Raw genomic sequence first — 22,314 nt, forward strand, 5'->3', positions numbered from 1 at the left:
GGGGAGTTTTGAACAAACTTAGAACACAGATCCTAAAGGTGCATTATTTTGAGAGTTCGGTAAGGGTTTGAATTCATGGAATAGAATTCCAAATCTCCTGATTCCCTAAGGGCTCAGTAGTGTTTGGTATTTTTGTGCCATCCTCTGTCTTCTGATATTTTCCACCTTGGTCCCACTTAGTCACAGACTAGATTTGAGTTACCTGAGCAGCTCTGCTCCCTGCTCTCCTGCTGAAGCTTCCCAATGCTCTGAAATGTGGTGGATGACCTCAGTAATACGGTATTTAACTTGCAAAGCCACAAGGCTTGAGGATGCCTTCCTTGTGACTCCCTAGAGGAAATGACCTATCCCCAAACAGTGAGGCAGGAGAGATAATAAGGAATCATTTTACGAGGAGCCACATTTTATCCTCAACAAATCTGATAAAGGACTTTAATTCTGGTTTTCCTAAGCTGTTTACCAGTGTGTTTGAGGGATCATTATTTTGCAAAGAAGATGTGAATGGGAGTAGCAGCAGCTAAACTGGGAAGACTATTGAGCTGCTACAAGGAAAATTTTCATGCAGATGTGAGTGGATGCAGTGTGGTGCTTGCAAGTGAGCAGCAGTGAAAAAGTAATGTTTCACATATTGTGCTTTTGTATTTGAACGGTTCAGAAAGAGACCATGGGTTGTTGCTGTTCCAGTAGTGCTGTCTTTGTTTCTCCTCTTCCAACTAAACCCCTGGAAGGAAAACAAGCAGTAGAATACACCTGCTTGTCTAAGACCTTTAAAACTCTTTGCTTTCTAGTTGTTAGATGAGAGATGTCAATGTATGCCTCCCCCTGATATTTTCTTTCCCATTGTTACTTGCTTTGTGTGAAATCTGCAGTACAGTGGTGGGAACTTCATACAGACTTCTATACAGTCACTGCAGTGGTGGATTTTTAGGTGTTTGTATATGAGGGGAGAAGGGATTTAACATCAGTGTTATATTTTTGTTTGTTGTGATTTGATATCCATCCCGATGGAGGGCAGAGAACCACTGAGAGAGGTGCTGCCAGGTGTGGCTTCCTACCGCTTTTTAATTCTGTGATCACAGAACACGTGATTCTGCAGTCCCCGCACAGATGAGTCTCCCACTGATTTCAATGGGAAATTTGCCTGCATCAGGGATAAAAGAGTGGGCCCCAAGTTGTGTACAATGATGCAATCTGATCCCCCTGCTGTGGAAATTGATGTAATCGCATTCTCGCCCTCCCCCCTTTTCTCAACCCTTCTCCCTACCAACCCCTGGTGACTCCTGGAGGGCTTCTCACCAAACAGAGGGGAGGATGCAGCTGTGTGCTGAAGCAGCAGAGGAGAGGAGGAGACCTGCTAGCAAAATTTATGTGAGGGTTGTATCCTAGATGTGATCCTAGAAAACAGCTAAAAACACAGACCTGCCTGCCCTGAAAAATGCAATCACCTGCTTTTGCTAAATCAGGGGATGTTTCTTGTTTTCAGTTGTGACATTCACGACACGGCCTCCTCATGCCTTTAAGGCTGATTTACAGTGCCCCATGAACTGAGCAATCTTGTTGCCATCTGCATTCATTCCGTGCAGAGGGACAGGGTTAGCTTTTCCTAGGGCTCTCTGTATTGTTATTGTTGACAGTCTCTGCTTTTCAGCGGTGCTTTTGTGCCCTGGCATGGTGCAGTTTGCTTGGGAATAGTGAACCTTGAGAATGCTGCACTTTGTCGCTGGGTGAGCCAGGCGACCTCTCAGATGCTTCCCTGCTTTGCCATTTGTATGGGGTTTGGGCTTATTTTTTCCCTTTGGGAATTCTAGGCTCAGCTGAATTTGTTCTGTGTTTTGCGGAAGAAAGAGCTTGTTAAAGAATTCCCTGATGACTTTGAAGTGAACTATTTATTTTCTCTCAAGGCTTACTCAGTGTAGCCATTTGCCCCCTCTCCTCTGTTTTTTCACCCCAGTGTTTCCTGAGCTACAAGCATTCTTGGAATATATTAGTTGTAATGAGTTATGTGGGCATCAAAAGTTTTCTTTGAAACTATATGGCATCAACATCTGTTAGCTCTTAGAGAACAGAGACACAGACAAAGGGGCTGATGGGGGGAGGGAGGAAAAAGATATTAAATTCTGGAGTATGAAGTCTCCGTCTCAAAGACTCAGGGGGAGGGGAAGGGGAAATCTGCTAAACTCCATGCTTTGATGTGGGCCGCTGGCCCTGCCATTCCATTTATGGGAATGTGCGTGGCAGACGGGCCTGCACAGCTGCCTGCTGTGGGCTGCCTGCTTTGGGCTGCCTGCCCTGCCTGCTTTGGGCTGCCTGCTTTGGGCTGCCTGCTGTGGGCTGCCTGCTTTGGGCTGCCTGCTGTGGGCTGCCTGCCCTGCCTGCTTTGGGCTGCCTGCTGTGGGCTGCCTGCCCTGCCTGCTTTGGGCTGCCTGCTTTGGGCTGCCTGCCCTGCCTGCTTTGGGCTGCCTGCTTTGGGCTGCCTGCCCTGCCTGCTTTGGGCTGCCTGCTTTGGGCTGCCCTGCCTGCTTTGGGCTGCCTGCTTTGGGCTGCCCTGCCTGCTTTGGGCTGCCTGCTTTGGGCTGCCCTGCCCTGCCTGCTGTGGGCTGCCTGCTTTGGGCTGCCTGCTTTGGGCTGCCCTGCCCTGCCTGCTGTGGGCTGCCTGCTTTGGGCTGCCTGCCCTGCCTGCTGTGGGCTGCCTGCTTTGGGCTGCTTGCTTTGGGCTGCCCTGCCCTGCCTGCTGTGGGCTGCCTGCTGTGGGCTGCCTGCTTTGGGCTGCCTGCTTTGGGCTGCCTGCTTTGGGCTGCCCTGCCCTGCCTGCTTTGGGCTGCCCTGCCCTGCCTGCTGTGGGCTGCCTGCTTTGGGCTGCCTGCTTTGGGCTGCCTGCTTTGGGCTGCCTGCTTTGGGCTGCCTGCCTGCTCTTTCTGCCTGCTCTTTCTGCCTGCTCTTTCTGCCTGCTCTTTCTGCCTGCCCTGCCTGCTGCCTTGCCCTGCCCCACCACCCCAAGCACTCTCTGTCATGCACCTGCCCAGCCTGCAACCCAAATCCTGCCCCAGCCTTTGTTGCCACAGTAACATTTTCAAGGAAAATGCCATATGCTCAATTTTTAGCAAGTGAGATAGGGAATTGGAATTTCTAATAATAGCGGCAACTCTTGAGTTAAAAAGAAAATGTTTGGAAGGGAACTTTTTATTTGCTTATAATCCTCCTGACATCCCTGTGAATCAGCATGCAATTGTTCATCTAAATCAGGTTTTTAAATGGTCTGCATCTGTGGGTTTTTATTGCCTGTAATTAAAAAACATGTGTCTGTTTTCATGTATTCAGCATCAGTCACCAGTCAGGCATGGTCACCGATGCTGGACTGCTTACAGGAATGTGTGGAGATAGGTTCTGCTTTTTATTTTGTCTTTTTCTCCAGAGCCTCACAGTGCTTGTCCTACATGCCAGGCCGCAGAGGAGAAAAGAAACCTCCGTGTCTGTCTTTTCCTCCTGTTGGCTCTGTTTTTAGCCTTAGTGTTGATGGCATTGTGCTTTGCTGGGACTTCCTGGCCCATTAAAACCCCAACCAGTTATAAAATGATTAGTTGACATACCTGGGCTCTTGGGACAAAGAGGTGGTTTAAAAAGGAATGTGAACCATCTGTTTTGCCAGCACCTCCTGTTGACAGATTTATGGCTCAACATTAGCATATGTGTCCAGGGTCACACACCTGTGCTTCCTAACAAGGTAATATTATTTAGCAGAGAATGTTTTCATCCTGAGGATTCAGAGCTCTTTGCAAAGGTGGGCATCAAGAATTCCGCTTTACAGTTGAAAAATGAAGGCACAGAGAGATTTAAGTGATTTACCCTACAGCACACAGTGAGTCTGTGGTGGAGCAGTTATTGAATCCAGGTTTCCTCCAGCTGCATAAATACACGTCATCTATTAGCAGGAAAAGCCTTAGAGCTATAAACATAATAGAGGAGCATTGATTGTCATTCTAGAGGAGCTTTAAGCCCTCGTGCTGTATGAAAACCTGAGCCTTATAGGAAGACACAAGCTATTCTCACAAGAAAGGTTCACAATGCAGTTTGTTAAAGCCCTAGTGACCGCTGAACTTGGTGATCACATCTTAAACCAGCAAGTTATTCTGTAGCCATTTTCTACAAGCTTGCTTGCCAGTGCATGCCTGGATACAATCACCTCAGTGCACTTCAGCCTGTCTGTTAAAGAGTTTCTTGGTTACCAAATCTATCATGAAAGGAAGTTGAACAGAAAGTCAGATTTATTACATAGCTACGCCCATCTGTCTGCTGTGGTAAAGAAGCCCAAAATCAGCAATTCAGAGAAGTCATTGAGCTTCTCCAGGCTGGAAGGAGGATGAAGATTTGTCCTCTTTCATTCATGTCCTTAGACATGTTCCTCAGTATAATCTTATGTTGAAGATAAGATCTTGGGGACAATTGATTTTCCAATCAGCAAGGAGATTAGATGGTAGTTAGAATGAAGTAAGGTAAATAGCTGAATCTGTAGAGTGAGTTCATTTATTCTTCTGAAGTAGCTTCAAAGTGAATTTAAATATAGCAAAAAGCAGTCATTTCTTATTTCAGCTCTATTTAATCTCAAAGACTGATGTTCTTTTCTAGTTGAAGATGGCTGGACCCTTCAGTAGGAAAGTAACTGCTGATTCTGTACATCTGTTCTAACAGTTGCTCTCAATTATATGATCTCTTATCTGGCAGAAGTCCTTGAAAAACTGTGTTTTATCCTATCACCTTAAAAATTAGAAGCCTTAATAGTTACAGAATTCCAATAATAGTGCTAATGGAAGATGTCACTTTGCAAACACCTAGCAAGGGTTCATAAATATCCATAAAATCCAGGATTAAAACATCATAAAAATAGTAATATTCTGTCTTGAAACTAGAATAATCTAAATAAAAGAGTACCCTAAATTGATCTTCTGAATATCTACATGTCTTAACATACATTGGATTAAAGTTCCTAGTATTTTAAGCTATTATTTCTGTTTGTTTTTTGGGTTTTTTTTGTTTTGTTTTGGTGTTTTTTTTTTCTCTATGTATTTTTATATAGTTAAATGAGCAGGCAGGTAGGATTTGTTGGGTGCAGGATGCAGTGACTGACCTCTAAAAGAGGATGCTCATTTGCCCACTACACTAGAGGTGACAAAGACACTTGCAAAGAGCATGTTTCATTGTTGCCACTACCTGATTTTCCACAGGCTGGTGAAAAGAAATAGGTTAGAAATATGAAGAAAGGACTTGTGTTTCATCCTGTTGGAAAGCCTGGTCCACGTTTGTATTGGACAAAAGAGGTTCAGCTGCATATTGCTGGCAACCTGGAACAAAAAGTACCACGTTTTCTTTCTTATTCAGGTGTCCACCATGAAGGCTTTTGTGCAAGTGTCCATCTGCTGTCCATGTTCACTTCCTCAACAGGCTCATGTTCATATTCCTATGAATGGGCTATCCTTGAAAGTGTATCATACAAGAACCCATTACCCATTTGAGGGCTTGTATCAGGGTTATAAAGGTATTGGGGATGTTTTCTGCCTCATAAGCCTCTAATAGTCTGTGATCCTTTGTGACTGGAGTTTAAGATTAGGGTTTTTTTGCCATCCTGTCTTTATCATCACAGTATTTCATCAGCAGCTGGAATTGCTCTACGGGTAACTTCTGTGAGATGAGGCTGCAGGAGTGCCAATTCTGTCAAATTGGTGGATACAGATGTGTGATTTCAAACAGTGCTGCCATGTTATTATGGCTGGGAGTTACTGCTCCCAGAGAACAGAGGCAGCCAAACTGAAGGCATTTGTGTTTCACCATTTTATTTCTGGAGCTGGTAGATTAGTATGATCTTCAGGCTAAGGTCCCAAGGGATGAATTTTGGTATCTGTGGTATAAGACCCATTGTGTCCTGCTCTCTCTCTTAGGAGGACCTTAATTTGGACACAGAGGCTGACAAGGCAGATAAAGGCAGTAAAATCCTAAGCCACAGCAGTTAAACCCATCCAAGATCATCTATCACAGATCTTAGAGGAAAAGTCTGTTTTCTTAAGAACTCTACCTGCTGTGATTATATGATGAATAAATTTTATCTGAGAGGAGCTTCAGTGCATGGTGGAGGAAGAAAAACCCTTCTGTAATGACAGAGCACAGGTTCTTATTTCAGAGAAAGAAAACATTATAGAAGTTGAGTTGTTTCTTCTGCTGACCAATCTACATTATTGCAAATGCAGTGTGTATTTTAGTGTGGGCTAAAAAGTAGAATCGCCTTGATTTCTTCAAGTGTGAGCTGGTTTATGCATTCTCTACAGAACGTTGCATCCTAGTGAATTATCTTTATTATAAAATTATCCAGAATGGCAAACTTCAAAAAAAGTAAGACCTCATTGATTACAGAAGAGAAAGGGAAATATGCTGTAGAAGAATAATATTAGGCTTAAAACAAGGCATAAATGTATATTGCTCTGTAGTGGTTTTCTGTATGGCATATGTTTGATTCTTATATGTATTCACCTGGTTTCAATTTTCATTATAGTGAGGCTTGGCATATATATTTTTATCTGTGTAGGGCTCTGGGTTTATAGATTACTTATGAACAGAGAAGGAAAGGAAGCTCTTGTCCTGAATAGAATACCGTAATACAGGAGTGTATGGTTTATTTGAAAAAAGCTTATGAGGGGGATCTTCAAGCGTTTTTGAAGGAGAATATTACAATGAAGTCTTGATTTCCAAATGCCAAGAGAGCCAGATGCATTCCCAAAGCACATTCTTCTCTTTTGCCTGTAAGTAGTGATTACACAAAATTGTGTGCATAAATACCTACTTTAATGTAGATTTGACTGCATGGGTACCTGTGCATGGAAGCTGCTGGCCTGGCACAATGTCCCCTCCACAAATGTCTGACTATGAGCAGTTTATTTATTTATTTCCTTATTTATTTCATTTTCAAGTTTTAGGTCTGGCTATAAATCTGTATTTAAAGAATGATGACCTCAGGATAACTGAGTATCTGCTTCCACTTACATTAGATAAATAAATGAGATATATAAAGTAGTAATAAAGAAATTACACCATTATTTGAGGTCTCAGTAGGCTTCCTAGTGCTAAAGCCTGACTTGAGCTAATCATAGTTACACATGGCTGTGTTTCTAGTCCATGGGAAATTTCAAATACCCAAAGGGGAACAAGGTTCCTTCCATCAAGTGTTCTTCGAAAGTCTTTTCCCTCTTTCTCTTCAGGTCTGGACAAGACTAAAAATAAAGTAAAACAGTAACAACTGCTTTGGGATTTGGATGGGTTTCCTGAAGCATCTTCAATAGATGAGGTTTTCACATTTTCACAGTCTGCTAAGGACTTGCTGTATGAAAATCAGGCTTATTTTGGAAACTTGCTTCCTGCAAGTGAGACTGGAACATTCAGAATGGCCACTTGGCACCTGACAGGCCCTCAGTGGTTTGGTTGAAAGGCCAGAGGGGCATCCTCATTCTCTTGAGCCTCTGTTTCTTGGGATTGTTTTTTCTACATCAAGAATTGAGGTTCATGCATAGGTGACACAGCGTTCTTGTTGGCAGTGACTTTAAAACCCTTTAAAATCTACACAACACATTAGAATTACCACATATCTTGTCCCTTGCAGTCCTGTTGTGAAATGCATTTCTTCAACTTTGCTCATTCCAAAACTTTATTGCATCAATATGAGAATAAAGAGAGAAAAACTCGTGTTTCAGTCAGATGGTTAAAAATAGGGAGGAAAGGTTTTTGGTTAATGATTCGTCATTCTGCATGTGTTGTGCAAAAAAAAAAGTATATATGATTCCTCGAAAAAACTTCATTAAGCATGAAATATGTTCCTATTTACTGCCAAAAATGTGGAAAATTCAGTATCTTAAGGCTAAATCAAGGTATTTTAACGAGGTGTTTGAAGAGGGAGAGAGGTAAAGCAACTTGTTTCTACTTGAGAAGAGCAACACCTTTTAGAAAAATGTTAATTAATGCAATATTGACTTGAGATGTAATACAAGGAGTAGAGGGGCCCAGGCTTTATAAATGTGCTTGTTGTCATGATAACCCACTTAAATCAAAGGTTCTCCTTTGAAATATCTAATACATGTATGGTTGTATGTGTCTGTCCTTAACACTGGAGCAAAACTGTGTTGAGCACCACGTTAGGTCAAGCACAGGCTCCTGAAATACATGCTCAGGCTCCTGAAATACATGCTCAGGCTCCTGAAATACATGCTCAGGCTCCTGAAATACATGCTCAGGCTTCTCTCAGGAGCTTTGGCTCTCGTGTGCCATACATTTGCTGGGTGTCATGGGGGTGACATGGAAAGGCAGAGCTAGGAGAAGGAGGAGGTAATAGTGCAGAGCAAGGCTGGAGCAAACAGTGGATGTAGGGACTAGGAGGCAGGACTAGGGGATGTGAGCACAAATACGCCTGTGCACAGCCTGGAAGGTGAAGTCAAGGAGCTTAATGTCAAGGTGGAAGCAGAAAGGGAGCCAGCAAGGGTGATGTAGACAGAATGAAGGGTGAGTATTTGGATTGCAGCATTTTCAGAGGGCTCGTGAGAAGAAAGTCAATAGCTGGAAGCCCCAGAGTGAGTGCCTGGCCTTTGTCTCCAGAGGCTTGTATCAGGAGGAAGACTGCACAGGGCAGTTAGGGCTGAAGTTGAGGTTAAAAAAATTAAAATTTCTATTGAGTTAGAATTCATTGATGTCTTATTGCACAGCAAAAGTGGGAAGTGAGTGATGATTGCTGGACTTATACCCAACTTAATAGAAGCCCTGGGGTGTGGGAGCTTTTAGAGGTTGTTTTTCTCCTCATGTATGTGTATACTCAGCAACATTTCTGAGGGAGTTGCACTAATTAACTCTTCTCTCCACCTCCACCCTCTAAAATCTGAGCTGAGTGAGTGGCACCTATGAGAGTGGGATATATGGGACACAAGGTCCTTTCTAGCCAGGCCAGGCAGCCAGCTGTTCTGGGTTGTGAAGCACATGGTTGAGCCTGAATCTTAGTCATTCACTGTGAGCTGTGTTGGTAGCCAACAACGGCCAAATTCTTTATCTGGGAAACTCCTGGTGAGGTAGAAACACTTACTCTAGATGGGTTCCTGTCCAGCAACCCATAGCCATGGCATGCTGGAATAATCCTTCTGTGTAAATGTTTCTTTTCTTTATTCTTTCAAGTGCTCACTGACCTCACTGATGTAGTATTTCACAGGGTACATCTGGTTTTGGTTGTTTCATGACTCAGTGTTGCAGTTTGAACAGGCAGTGCTGTGATTTAAAGCATTGTGTCAGGACAGTGATATACAGCTGCCTATGACCCAAATGTTGCTGTTGCTCTTGGGCACTGCTCCTGCTGTGGTGGGTGCTGAGGGCCCTGTGGCAGAGCCTGGCCCAGTGCAGAGCTGTTCCTGGCTTTTTCATCCCCTTGAGCCCCTGTCCTGCTTGTGCTTGAACACACTTGTCCCCAGTGTCAGAAATTCCTGCCTGGCTGTAGTGTTTGCTTCCCAATAGAACTTCTTGAGCTGCAAGTTCTGTTTTACCCGTTGACCCTTTTCTCTCACTCCAGCCCACTTAATGAATTTGAGTTGCTGGGAGTAGATGCACTGTTTTATCCACTCTAAAGCAATTTGTGTGGGTTACTGAGAGAATATTATGCAGCATGAGCTGCAGTCAGAATTGTTTTCTCTGATGCTTGCTCAGCTTTTATACTTTTCTGTTGTGTGAGTTCACATACACTGCCCAGAAACCTTTTCTCAGGCAGGTGCATTCTGGTGTTTATCCAGGTTGCCACATCTATCTCAGTGGTGCTAAAAATATTCAGGTAACTCTCTTGCAGTTTTTTTGACAGAAAATTTAATGATGATAAGATGAATGAGAGAGTATATATTTTTTCTCCTGCATTTTTTCCCTGTAAAATCTTAAGAGTTGCCCACACCCTTCTCAGATACATGCCTGTCTATCAAAGATAATACATGTCAGAATCTTCCACAGAGGAATACCTTTGAATGGGAGCTGAGGAAGTCTGCTTAAACGTGTCACTAAATGTTCAAACGATACTCTCATCAGTTTCAGGCTGGATTGTCAATTTATATGCTGTCTAACAGTTATATTATAGTTCAACAGCATGAAAACCACTTTTTAGAATGTGCTAATTTATAATAATTTGGTTTAAGGCAGAAACACTTACTGGAAATTTGCTTGCATTAAGTTACTACTTTAACTTAAATAACTAGAAGCTAGAGAAGGAGTGAAACTAGACTGGAATATAAAACATATTTGCTTAAGACCCATGTAATGATTAAAAGTGAGGAAATAAGGAAGCTAGTGTAATGAATATTAATGCTTCACTCTGCTGTTTTACACTCCCTGTTTTCCACTGTTTTCCTTTGAGTTCCTTGATAGTACATTTTTCATCAACAAATGTATGCTTATTTTTAAGTGATGTCTTTTGACCTATGAAAAATCACAACAATTAATGACTTGTGAGTTTCATAGAGCATGAGATTAATGGCATTTTAACAGGCAGTGTTTGATACCCCGATGCAATGCTTGCTTATCTAAAATGTTAGGAGGTGAAAGCTACCATCTAGATAGTATTCTCAGACATGCACCACAAGTACCTACCCATTGCATATTTGCGGATCAGAAATACAGAAAATAGGTTTTTTTCCCAAGGAGAGTGGGAATTCCAGCACAAGAAAACCCCAAATGAAACAATTATTCAATATTTAGCATTGTGGGAGAGCAGAATCACTTTTATCAATTGGAGAAAATCTATAATTTTATCCATTATCTATTGGAGCAGGCAGTGGTATGCTCTCACAGCTTAATGGAAAATTGTGACATGGGGGAATTTGATCAAACAAATAAATGTGTGTTAACTTTTAGGTGGTCCTAAAAAAAATCATTTTCTTGCAGCAATATGATGCATCATGCCAACATTTTGTGTCTTCTTTTCATTCTCTGCTTGTTCCTTCCATAATTTTTAAGGTAATGATTGATGTTAATCAGCACATGCCCAGGATCATAGAGGTTTTTTACTGGAACAAAAGTAGGTTTTTTTTGTGATGTTCTACCAGGAAAGATAAATCCAGAATGTCAGCTTTTATAGCAGCATTGTGCTGTGCTGTATCCCAGCATTCCAGGCCAGATTGCCAGCATTTCTCAGAGACATTTGTCCTGCAAAGTCTAGCTTTATTTCAGGGATGTGATTGTGAAGAGGCAGTATTTTCAGGGTTTCTGGGCTAGGTATCCAGTGTTAGTGAAATCTAATTTTTAACATGCTGTTGCAGAAACTGATACTGAAGAATTCCTAAGATACACCTTTGTGGCTTAGTTGGTCTGTTCTAACTAATCTCAAAGAATAACATTTGGGCATGTGGAAGGTGGAGAACCTTTGCCAGCTTTTTCAAGAAAAAGAGGTGAACTGCCTTTATCACGATCAAATTCCTTAACAGTAAAGCTAATGAATACAACCAGACATTAATTTTCACAGGTTACTCCCTTATCCTTATCTTGTGCTAAAAGCTCTCCAAGGTCAACTTCCAGCCCACAGGTTGATGCTGAGAATTCTGGCTCTGTGCTGCTGGTCTGTTTTTGCAGATGCAGCTGGAATGGCTGTGAGTGCAGCGTGCCAGTTTTTTAGTTCCATATCCTTCTTTGTCACCATCACTTTATCAGAGGCAGAGAGTGTCTGGGGAGAATCCAGGTGGCTGGATTGCAGTATAAGGTCGGTGACACTGTGGTGCTGCCAAAGCTTTGGAATGGCTGAGAGCAGTCAGGATATGAGGATAGCTGCCATTGCTTGTGGTTTAGCTGGGGTGGGGTGATGGAGCTGGAAGGGTTTGTTAATAGGAGAGTAAGAATGCTCTTCAGAGTGTTTGTAACTCCACGTTAGCTCCACATCCCACTGATGCCCTTTATAACTTCTTCAGCACCACTGGAGAAATGTTTTTTGCGTCTGAGATAAGTTCATCTGCATATCTATGGCATCTGCTTCTGTATTGTTCTAGACATACTGGGGTTGACAGAATTTCATTAATTTCAGAACTGAAGGCTCAGGCAGCTTATCAGAATCTGTTATCTGCTTTTCTTGGGTGACCTCTGGCATACGGAAGTTTTTTGTTTGTTGGTGGAGCCAAGTGATAACATTCCTCTGTGGGTAGTGAAGGGCTTATTTCTCCTTTATCATTTCCATTTGGAGCTTTTTAATCCTGCTTGATTGAAAGAACATTGAAAGGCTAAATATTACTTTATAAAATTATTTAAATGTGATCTTTTTTTTTCTTTCCCTTGTATAGTTAATTCATCTTCACCAAATTTTTGTCCAGAAGTATGTCCAGAGCATTGTAAAATAGCAGCAAATACATTGACTACCACTAATAAGGTGATTGACTTCTTTCCTGGAAAACAGTTTCTGTGTTCTCATTCATGTTATAAATGAATTCTGGCAATAATAAATGCATATTGTTAACAACTCAACACTTTCCATGTAGTGTATTTGTAGTTAATTTGTTTTGTTTTGTTTTAAACAGGATTTATCTGGGGAAGGCTACAGAGACACTATTGGTGATGAACACTTTCATCTAGAAGGTATTTAAAGAACAACATTTTTTGGTTAATATAAAGGAGTATTGGAATAAGTGAATGAATAAGTGTGAGAATGCATATATTTAGACTGCAGTTCTTGATCTACTGATGTGTCATTTGCCTGAAAAAACTATTAAGATGGAAATAGGGTATTATTTCTGTATCTGCTGCTACTTGTAGTGGAAAAAGGCACCCAGCTGAATCACAGGGACCAAGTGTTTTAATTCAGGGTCTCACCATTTTCTCCAGGTACTTCTCCTGACATTGGTAGGAGTGATGGATGTCACTGTCCCTGGCAGAGGTGGCAAATGAGTGAAACTGTTAGCTCTGAGTTGTGTGGGACACTGTGCTCCCTTCTGGCTTACACAAACCAGCCTTAGAAACTCCCACGTTCATTTCTAATAAGGACTAGAGACTCTTACTCAACACATTTTTCTTGAATATGAATGGAATCATTGTTGCCTCAGACAGTTTCTCTTTCCATCTCATCTCCTCCTCTGCGGTCAGGCAGTTGGGATGGAATCGTTGTGGTGGGAAGGACCTTTGGTGCTTGTGAGTATGGATGCTGCATTCTGCCAGGGAACACATCCGAGGCACCTTGAGCTTCAGGGACAAGTGGGGGTTCTGAATGCAGGAGATGAATTTGTTGCTCATTCCTTTTGAGGAAATGAAACTTCAGAAACTCTCTAGAATAACATGGACTGTGTGCTGGATTTATATTACACACTAGTGGAAACAATATGCCCAGTTTATTTAGAGCAATGAACCATGTCAAGCTTAATTTGGAGATTTCTGTACTTTTATAATCCAATAATTTGTTTCTGGTATTAGAAGCTTTTGTTTAAACAGAATGTGAAAGACTCTCTGTTAGTAATGTCTGCCTTCCAGTTCCTTACCTGTACAATATGTTACTATGCTGTGATTTTGGGATTCCAAGTTCCTCTCATCTCTAGTTTACAAAGACTTCATGTATTGTATGTGCCATAACATAAGAACTCAATTTGGGCTTGTGCTTGTAGGCTACTGTTAATCACAAAGGCAAACTATGCTTGCTATGATGGAGTCAGTGTTTGTTGAGTGGTTTTGTATTTAGGTTCACCACAGTTTCCCAATCTCCCTTTAGTAGGATATAAGGTAGGATTTTAATTTTAGAATTATAGGAGAAACTACTTCAGACAGGATATTAAATGTCAGCAAGGTGAATATTTCATTTTCTTTGTCTCATTCTATCTTTCCTTGCCTCTAATTATTTCTTTCTTTGCTGTGTAGCATTATCTTGCATAGCAAACATAATGTACAATATATAGTATTTTCAAACTAGTCAGCAGCAAGATTCTTTTTATTAGAATGTAAAAAGCCTTTTAGGTAACTGTAATTTCAGTCTTTCAGCAGTTTCACATTATTGCTTCTGATGAGTCTCCTTTGTTAGGAGGTAGCTGAGTAGTGAAGACCAGATTTAGATACCAGCAGTGGTCGATCCTTTGTGTGCTGTCACCATGGAAGAGCTGTTCTGTGGCATCTTTCCGGCTGGGAGGAAGATGACTGTTTCTGCCCTGTGCTCAGGCAATGCTCATCCCTTCTGCTCTCAGATCTCCAGGCTGTGCTTTCCGTGCTGGGGGCAGTGTTAACCACTTCCTATTTCATTCAGATACTGAAAATCTTATAATTATCAGACAATACAACAATCATTGTATTAAAGCATCCTTTATACTTGCATTATACTTCAATGATTGTGCTAGTACTAGCATAAAATTGTGATATTAGGTAAAGTGAAGCTGAAACCTGATTTGAGATCTTTGATAGGGCACAGCTTGAGTTCTTCGGTACAAGATGGCAACTGTGGTACCTCTCCTCTGCATAGAAATGTTTCTCTGGGGAAATGTGATTAACATTCTAGAACATAGATTATAGAACATAGATTTGCATCTAAAATAGTTGTTCTGCCTCTATTTTGTTGCCTCGTGATCTTTACATATGTACTGGTATAACACATGTGCTACATGATTATATGCTCATTATATGCTCATGTGTCATAACATCAAAATCACCAACAGCTTCAGAGACAGGGATCTGTAACCCAAAAAATGGTTGGTTAGACTAAGCTCAGAGAGGACAATGGCAAATACCATGCTCTACCAAATACCATGCATCAGTGAACTGTATTCTGTCTTCATAAATACATGGTAGGGATGAAAAAGAAACATTTCTCAGATTTGCAAAAAAAGCACAGCAAGTTCCACAATTCTGGTTTACGGGAAAGTTAGAGCCTTCTCTCTCAGGAACTTTATTGGAGAATAAATCTGAGTTCTTTAGAAGACTCTCACTGGAAAGACAAAGTGGCAATAAGAGAAATAATTGAATTCCTTATTTTGTTTTACATAGCCAAGTTCATTACCTTTTTTTTCCTTCTCTCTCTTTTTTTTTTCTCCTCTTAGCTGTCTGAGCAGTACAGATAAAAAGAACTCTCTTTGCTGGATTTAACTTCTGTGTTGTTATGTAAAGCTTGATCAAATCCTTTCGTCTTAACAGACTTAACTGGCCAACAGCAAAAGGCTCGGGATTCTGGGATTAAGATTGTATTTGGTAAGAGGACTGGTGCATTAGTGCTTTCTTTTGAACTATACAAAGAACAAAGTAAACATCAAAAGCATTAAGCCATGAGAGCGGATTGTTGACTCAATGTTACTGCATGACAAGAGGTTAGAACTCAATAGCAGCAACTCTGTTATTGAGTGCTGTGCAGAAAGAAACGGTTTGACCAGCATGGTCTATTATATCCACCACCTGCCTTTGATTCTGCTGCTGGGCAAGTTGCTAAATAGAAGTTTTTGGATTTTCTCTTATGTGGTCAATTGAGAGACTGATTCCTTAGATAAGAGACACCAGTGGAAACCTCAGTCTCATATTACCCTTACTCTGTTTTCCTTCTTCCTCTTTCATTAATAACACAACAGTTGGGCATGCTGGATATAGGTTCATCACTAGGTTTGTTTGCGTCGTGCATTCCAGGTGACTTCCCAGGGCATTTCAGAGCTTTCCACTTGCCAGACTTGGAGTACTTGTGCAATCTGCTGTGGCTGTGTAGGAATGTCTCATACTCAAACTTCCTTGTCCTGCAGTTTCTGCACAGGAAGGATGTGGTTCATCACCCTTCACATGTAGGGTAAAAGAGCTCCCATTTTCTCTTCATGATCCCTAGCTAGAATAATGGGTTACCAGAACTGAATGACTGGGGTGGCTCTGGAAGAAGTCACAAAACCTAGCACAAACATTAGGAGATATTTCCCATTTTGTGTTGGTGGAGAAACTAAAATGGCAGTGAGGAATTGAGTGCAGGATCAAGCAGCAAGTCTCTCTTCTGCCATGGAGACAAGCAGGTGGTTCAGAAAGACATCTGCAGTTTGTGTGCTCAGTAATGACTTCCCACTTCTCCCTCAACTCTTCTAGGCATAAATGAGCTTCTAATGAATTGTTTGAGAGTCCTGCTCTTGTTTTCCAGAACTTTTTTCACTTCCTTTCCCTGGACCCTTTTAGAAATTTTTGCACCTAAAACTTGTAGACCAGGAGAGCTTTCTTATCTTGACCACTCCATGTCTTTCTGAAATGAACTGGGGTTTCTCCATCTTACCACTTGATCATTTAAAAATTTCAGAAAGTTCAGCTCAGGAAGGAGCTCCTGATGCAGTCCTCTGATGCAGACTGATTGTATAAAGGGGTGATTTCTTCTTGTCCCAGTACAAGCTCTTTGTAGCCCTGTGGGATACAGCGGCCTTTTGGAGTTCACAGTGAAGTCTTGAGCCTCACCTTGAGTGTCCCAATTATTTATGCAATAATGTGATTTCTCATGTCACTGTTCTCTTGAAAAGCATGACCTAAGTATTTCTATTAATCAGAAATCTCGCATCTCTTGAGATCAATCTAGTCCTGTAGCTGTCAGAGGAGCTGCCTCTTAACACTGATAGCAATCTGTTCCCTGTTTCAGTTGTCAGCCAAGGGTGATGTCTTGATTATTATTCTCTCAACAGAAGACTGGAGAAGATCCAAGCCTTCCTGGTGCCTTATCTAACATGATATCCAAAGCCCTGCTGAAAGTAGTGACAGAGCCTGGCCTGAATCAACAAACCCATTTTTTTATATATATTTCCTAAGACAGATGTATCTAAATCCGTAGATATAAGATGTTCCCTGTTCTGGTACCAGAAAGGACAAATTATTCAGGTCATCTTCTTGCCCATTAATATTAGAAAGCCCTCCAGCAGAGTTCAAAGCACATGTTGTTGCTGAAAAAAAATCTAGCAGATCTGTAAAAGAGCTACTTGTTGCACTTTTCACATATTTGCAAGCCATTATGTAATTTTTAAACCTGCAGTTAAAGCATTCTGTATTCAGCAAAACAGAAAAGTAATTCATTATATTCTTAACATTGTTATATGTTTTTCAACATTTTACTAGTGTGTGCAATCTGTCCTCACGTCTTCCTCCCCAGCATCTGTGGTCAAGTGGAAGCTGAGGTGTGGTTAGCAGTGCTCCCACATGAGGAGCTGTGTTATTTTTGACTTTAATAAGAACTGATAAGCAAACAAGGAACCGATAACAAAGAATGAACTGGTGCTTTAAGGCTGCTGATCTTATGTCCAGCTCTGACAGCTGGCCTGGACCCCCCCAGCTGCACATTCTTCCCCCTCCACACTGTTCCCAGACATCCCAGTGACAGAGTGTGTTGGCTTCCAGGGGGATGCTTGCCTTGGCTGGGGCTGCAGCAGCAGGGGAGGCATGGAGCAGCATCCTTCCCCAATGCACCCCACAGTGGGGCTGCTGCTGTGTGAGATTACTCCCTTTCCTCTCTCTCTCCATTCAGGAAAGGTTCAGTGAAGGCTTTAGTGCCTGGAGTTTTGTCTAAAATTAGTAATTGAAAGAATATTTGTCAGGTTGTCAGCTCAGAGGAAAGGTGGTAATGTATGGTACTTGACCAAAATTGTTTATAAACTTGTCAGCAAAGGAAAACTTGAGCAAACATTTTAGCTAGTTTTAGCTAACCTTCTACTTGCTTGGGAGACACTTTTTACCATACTTTGTTAATCTCTTAACTCAAATTAATGTATTGTTCTAAACTGTGCTCTGAATAGGTGATAAAAGGCAGTTATTTCAAATGGCATTCCTCCCACTAGTTAATACTTTTAGTTATAATAGCTATTCATTTTCTAAAGTGTAAATATTTTTTTGTATTTTATATACATGAAATTCCAGTGTATTTATAGAAAAGACATAGATTGCATCTTGCACATGGGCAAATTTTCTTTATGTTGGCACCACTGTTACTACCTATGGTACTATTGATCCAGGCTTGGTGCTTTGCAGAAAATGATGGTCCCTTCTCTCTCAGGTTCTTAGACAGAATACCTGTTTATCCTTGACATTGCAAATAGAGTGTTAATAATTCTATCTTAAAAGTGCTCTTGTGGTCAGCCTTGTGGGATGTTATATGGGAACTCAGCATTTTAAGGACTAATCCAATGCACTTACCATAGTTTTGCCATACATGAGTATATGCTATGTGATCACCTCAGACTGTTGATCGCTTCCTCACTGGCTGTATTTTTTTCAGCTCCCAAGAGGTTTCTGCTGTATCCTTTCCTACTACTGAATATGACATGGAACAATTCTGAGAAATGTCTTTGGCCACAGGGTGACCCACTGGCAGCAGCCACCAGTATGTGACAAGCAGCAGGCCCTGCTGAGGCTGGCAGCTGATAAGCTGGTTACTGTGGGTTGGAAGGAGCAGCAAAGGACGTGGGGGTGTGGGGAGGAAGGAGCAGGGGAGAGTGCCAAGAGAAAACTGCTTAGTTTGGCAGTTAGAATAAAAGTCACCAAAGAACATGAGACTGGTAGGATTAGCAGAAGTTTTCCTGTGGTTGTGCACAGATCCAGGAAATTATAAGAAGCAGGTAGGCTCTTTGCCATGAGTGGGAGGAAAATCTTACGGCATGAGGCACTTTAAAAAAAAAAAATTAAAAATATAAAATTGTACAAGTGTTTCTTAACATTAGCTGTTCCAGTTGAGGGGGGTTGGTATTTGGATCAGAAGCTTTTACTTCTGGAGCTGCTGTTTCAAGTGCAGCCAGGTCAGTAGTGATGAAAGACTGTTGCCATCCAACGGTTGCCCATGGCCTGTGTGTAATGAGTTAGTGGTCTCCAGGTGTTTCCAAATGAACCTTTACAGTGTGTCTAACAGCTCCCACCCATGTTGGCAAGCAGAGCACAGAAAGGCAGTGAAAAGTGGGCTGTTAGGACACCTCAGAGGGTGAGCTTTCCTCCTCACACTGAGCTGCTGCTGTGTGGAGAGCATGGGCTCTCCTCCACATGTCCTGCAAGTTCCTGCACGGGGCATGTCACTCTCTTCAGCTGACATCCACCAGCTCCTACTGGTGCTGCCTAACAGGCTGTGATAGATGATGTGTTTTGTCTGTGATTTGAGAATGTTCTGGGTTAGAATCCTCTGCATTAGGCTGGGAAGGTCATGCCTGCTGTAAGTAGTAGTTTCACAGTGATGTCTGTGTTCAGATCATTCTACACAGCTGGAAAGTTGTTACATTGAGCACAAGCAAGTTGTGTGTTTGGTTCACGAGCAGCATAGCAAGGCTGAGAATGAAGCTTGGGATTTTCTGCAACCATGTCTGTCCATTAGAATATTACATAGAGAGAGTTACGAAGTACAGCACACAAGAAAGCCTTCCAAACTTACAAGTGGTCTGTATTCTTTATGATAGCTGAAGAAAGCCAAATGTTAATAGGGAAATGAACAAGCACCTCAAAAAAAAAAAAAATAGAGTTGATCCTTAATGAATATCTTAAATATGGAAAGCTTTAAAATAATATTATGTGCATGGTATTTATAATAATATTGGTTTTCCATGTTCTTTCCATCTACCTAAGACTGGCAACTTTTCCTTCTGCAGTGGAGAAACTAATGCTCTACCTGAGTGGTCATTTAAAAAATAATCAATTAACAATAAGAATATTCTTTTAATTTCAGCTCTGGGATAGTCATGAACTAGTTTGCTAGGAGGCAAACGTCACCTGTTGGTAAATCTACATCTACAGATCTCTCAAGCTGCTTCTCTCATAGTGAGAGCCAGACCATCAGGGTGCATGTGGGAAGCAGAAGAATGGGAGGCTCAGGGAGATCTCATTGAAGGCAGGAGGGCTCTTGGGTTTGCCTTTGGCATCCCAAAGGTGAGCGAGGCATCGTGGTGGATGTTGGGCAGCAGGCTGGCGTGAGTGTCAGTGTCAGTGAGTGAAGGAGGGAGTGTCAGTGTCAGGGGAAGGTACCCTGTGGCAGGACTGAGAAATGGGTGCCCGGGATGTGGGGCTTGTGGTTTGTCCATGCAGCTTGAAAGGGCTGGGTCAGTGCTGAGGGCACACTGCCTGCTGGCTGGGGCCGGGCTGGGTCGCTGTCACACGGAGTGCAGAGCGAGGCAGGCTGTGCACAGCTCTGCCCCAGCTGTGGGCACAGCTGGCAAACCCTGCTCCCCTGCCTCAGCACTGCTGGCTACGGGCTCAGCTGTGCCTGGGGAGAGGGTACACCTGTGAGAGAGGAGCCCCTGCCTGTGGGCACAGCTAAAGCTGCATTACTGCACACGGGCAGCAGCGTAATAATGTACTTCAACTGTGCCCCAGGACATCCACCACCAAGAACAAAGAATGAAATATGGGAACAAGTCAGGGGTTTGAAAACAATCTCTCTGGAAACATGATGAATACCAGTGGTTTCATTTATTCTACTTGAACAAAGGTCCTTTTCTACTTTTAATTTCCCAGCAACGATTATTACCAGTTATTTTTCTTGTAGCTTTGACCACAGTTCATGGAGGTTTTATTAAACATATTTTTGAAAAGTGATTCAAAATGCCATTCTTCTCTGACTCTCTTGTGACTCTCTCTTTTCTTTTTTTCTATTTTTTTTATTCATGTGAAGCTAGTGCATATTTCCAGTCAAAGATTTTGGACTAGATAACACTCTCATGCTGGTGTTCCTAGAATTATTCCAGTTTTTTGCCCTTATAATTGAAAAAAGTTTTGGCCTTTGATATTTTAGAAGACAACATATATGTTTCAGATCCCTTGCCTTTACATGAAACACTGCACTCATTTTTAGCTCATTTTTATAAACCTTGAACACAGCATTTAATAGGCAATATGTCCTGCTGCAATTCCCAAATATTCCTGATGTTACAGGTTTTCTTGTGTTTCCCTGGCCTGTGACAGAGCCAGGCAACTGAGCTTGAGTGCTGCCTCTGCTGGGTTTTGGTAGCTTTCTGCAGGAGGTTTTTGTTTAGATGCCATGTGCATGATTCTTCTCTCCTGCCCGTAGGGGTGTCATGTCTTGGAGTGCCTCCTGTGTGGACACACATTATGACAGGATTGAATAGTTCTTGCATTGCTGGGACTGAGTTTAGGAGCAGTTGTTTTATACAGATGGCCTGCCTGATGGATGCAAAGTTAGACAGAAGCCTGAGCCTTGTGCTGGGTAAGTTGAGCCACAACAACCCTCTGAACCTTGCAGACACTGGGGTGTGTAGATGCAGAGCTGTGGAGGCAATTTCCATGACAAGCATGTTGCTTTTGCTGTTCCAAATTCAAAGTGTGTATCAGGGTGCTTTTGTGTGTTTCAACTCCACTTCTGCTGCAGTAGCTACAGAAACCCAAAGTTTTACCTCACCAGGCAGAACAAGTGCCCTTTGTTACCTAGACAGATTACAGGTTTTTCTAAGTCTGCTCTTCATAAAAGCCCAGCTTGAACAGTGGAAATTCTGACTTGCCTCAGATACTGAGGAGACTTTTATAGTTTCAAGTAGCTCCAGGGTTATATTTTAAAAGTTGAATTTCATCACATGTTTCAAGTTTGGTGGAAAAAAAAAAGGCATGATATTTTTAGCAGAAAAAAGTCCCCCCACACCTTTTTTTCTTAACAGATGTTTCATCTCAATCATACCCAAACCTCAAAGCACAAGTAGCAGTCAACCTTATTCTCCTGTGGAGAAAGAGATAAAATGTCATTTGTTTGGAAGACAAGCTTTTTTTTGTAACCACAACTAGTTTGTGAGTAAAAGCAAATAATAAATGCAGCACTGTGGGGTTGTGGAAATGAACCTGAAGCAACATTTCTGCTCTTGAAAGAGCTTGGAGTCCAGCTGCTCTTGTTAGATGGAAAGTCCCAACCCCCAGTCTACAAAAAAAAAACCACAAAAAACTACCAGCAATCAGTTTTTTCTTGCTTTATAAATCTGATCCAGCAATCCAGGCAGGTCCTTTCACCCATAAAATACGTCATCCAGAGTTCTCAACTTTGTACCAAAAAAGATTTAAAACTGTAAAGGTAACAGAAAGAGAGGAAAGGAATAGTAGTTGTAAACTGAAATATCCAGAAGTAAAAGAGCCGCTACCCAAGGAATTTTCAGAGGGCTCTGGAGGAGTGGAGAGCATTTCTGTGCCTGGCAGCCAGGGCTGCACTCAGGGCTCCGTGCTGGCACGGGAGCTGCTGAGGGAAGCCAAGGCAGCCCTGGACTCTGTGCATGAAAGATATTTTTAGGAGGGAGTTACAGTCCATCCTAAGGATGTGGAGGCATAAAGCTGAAGTGTGGTGCTGCAGACCCTGTTTTGCTATTTCAAGGAGCCTTTGAAGAGAGTGGAGCCAATCCAGGTGTGGTAGGA

At 42.0% G+C, this 22,314-nt stretch overlaps 1 protein-coding gene across 1 annotated transcript in view; it reads left to right on the top strand.

Moving 5' to 3' along the window:
• NKD1 (NKD inhibitor of WNT signaling pathway 1) overlaps positions 1–22,314 on the top strand; it is a 105,554-nt gene that overhangs the window by 56,765 nt on the left and 26,475 nt on the right. The window contains exon 4 of the mRNA XM_053953234.1: positions 12,549–12,606. Within this exon, the coding sequence (XP_053809209.1) occupies positions 12,549–12,606 (58 nt within the window). The remainder of the gene's footprint in view (positions 1–12,548; positions 12,607–22,314) is intronic.

This window comes from Vidua chalybeata, chromosome 11 (assembly GCF_026979565.1).
Source record: "Vidua chalybeata isolate OUT-0048 chromosome 11, bVidCha1 merged haplotype, whole genome shotgun sequence".
NCBI lineage: Eukaryota > Metazoa > Chordata > Aves > Passeriformes > Viduidae > Vidua > Vidua chalybeata.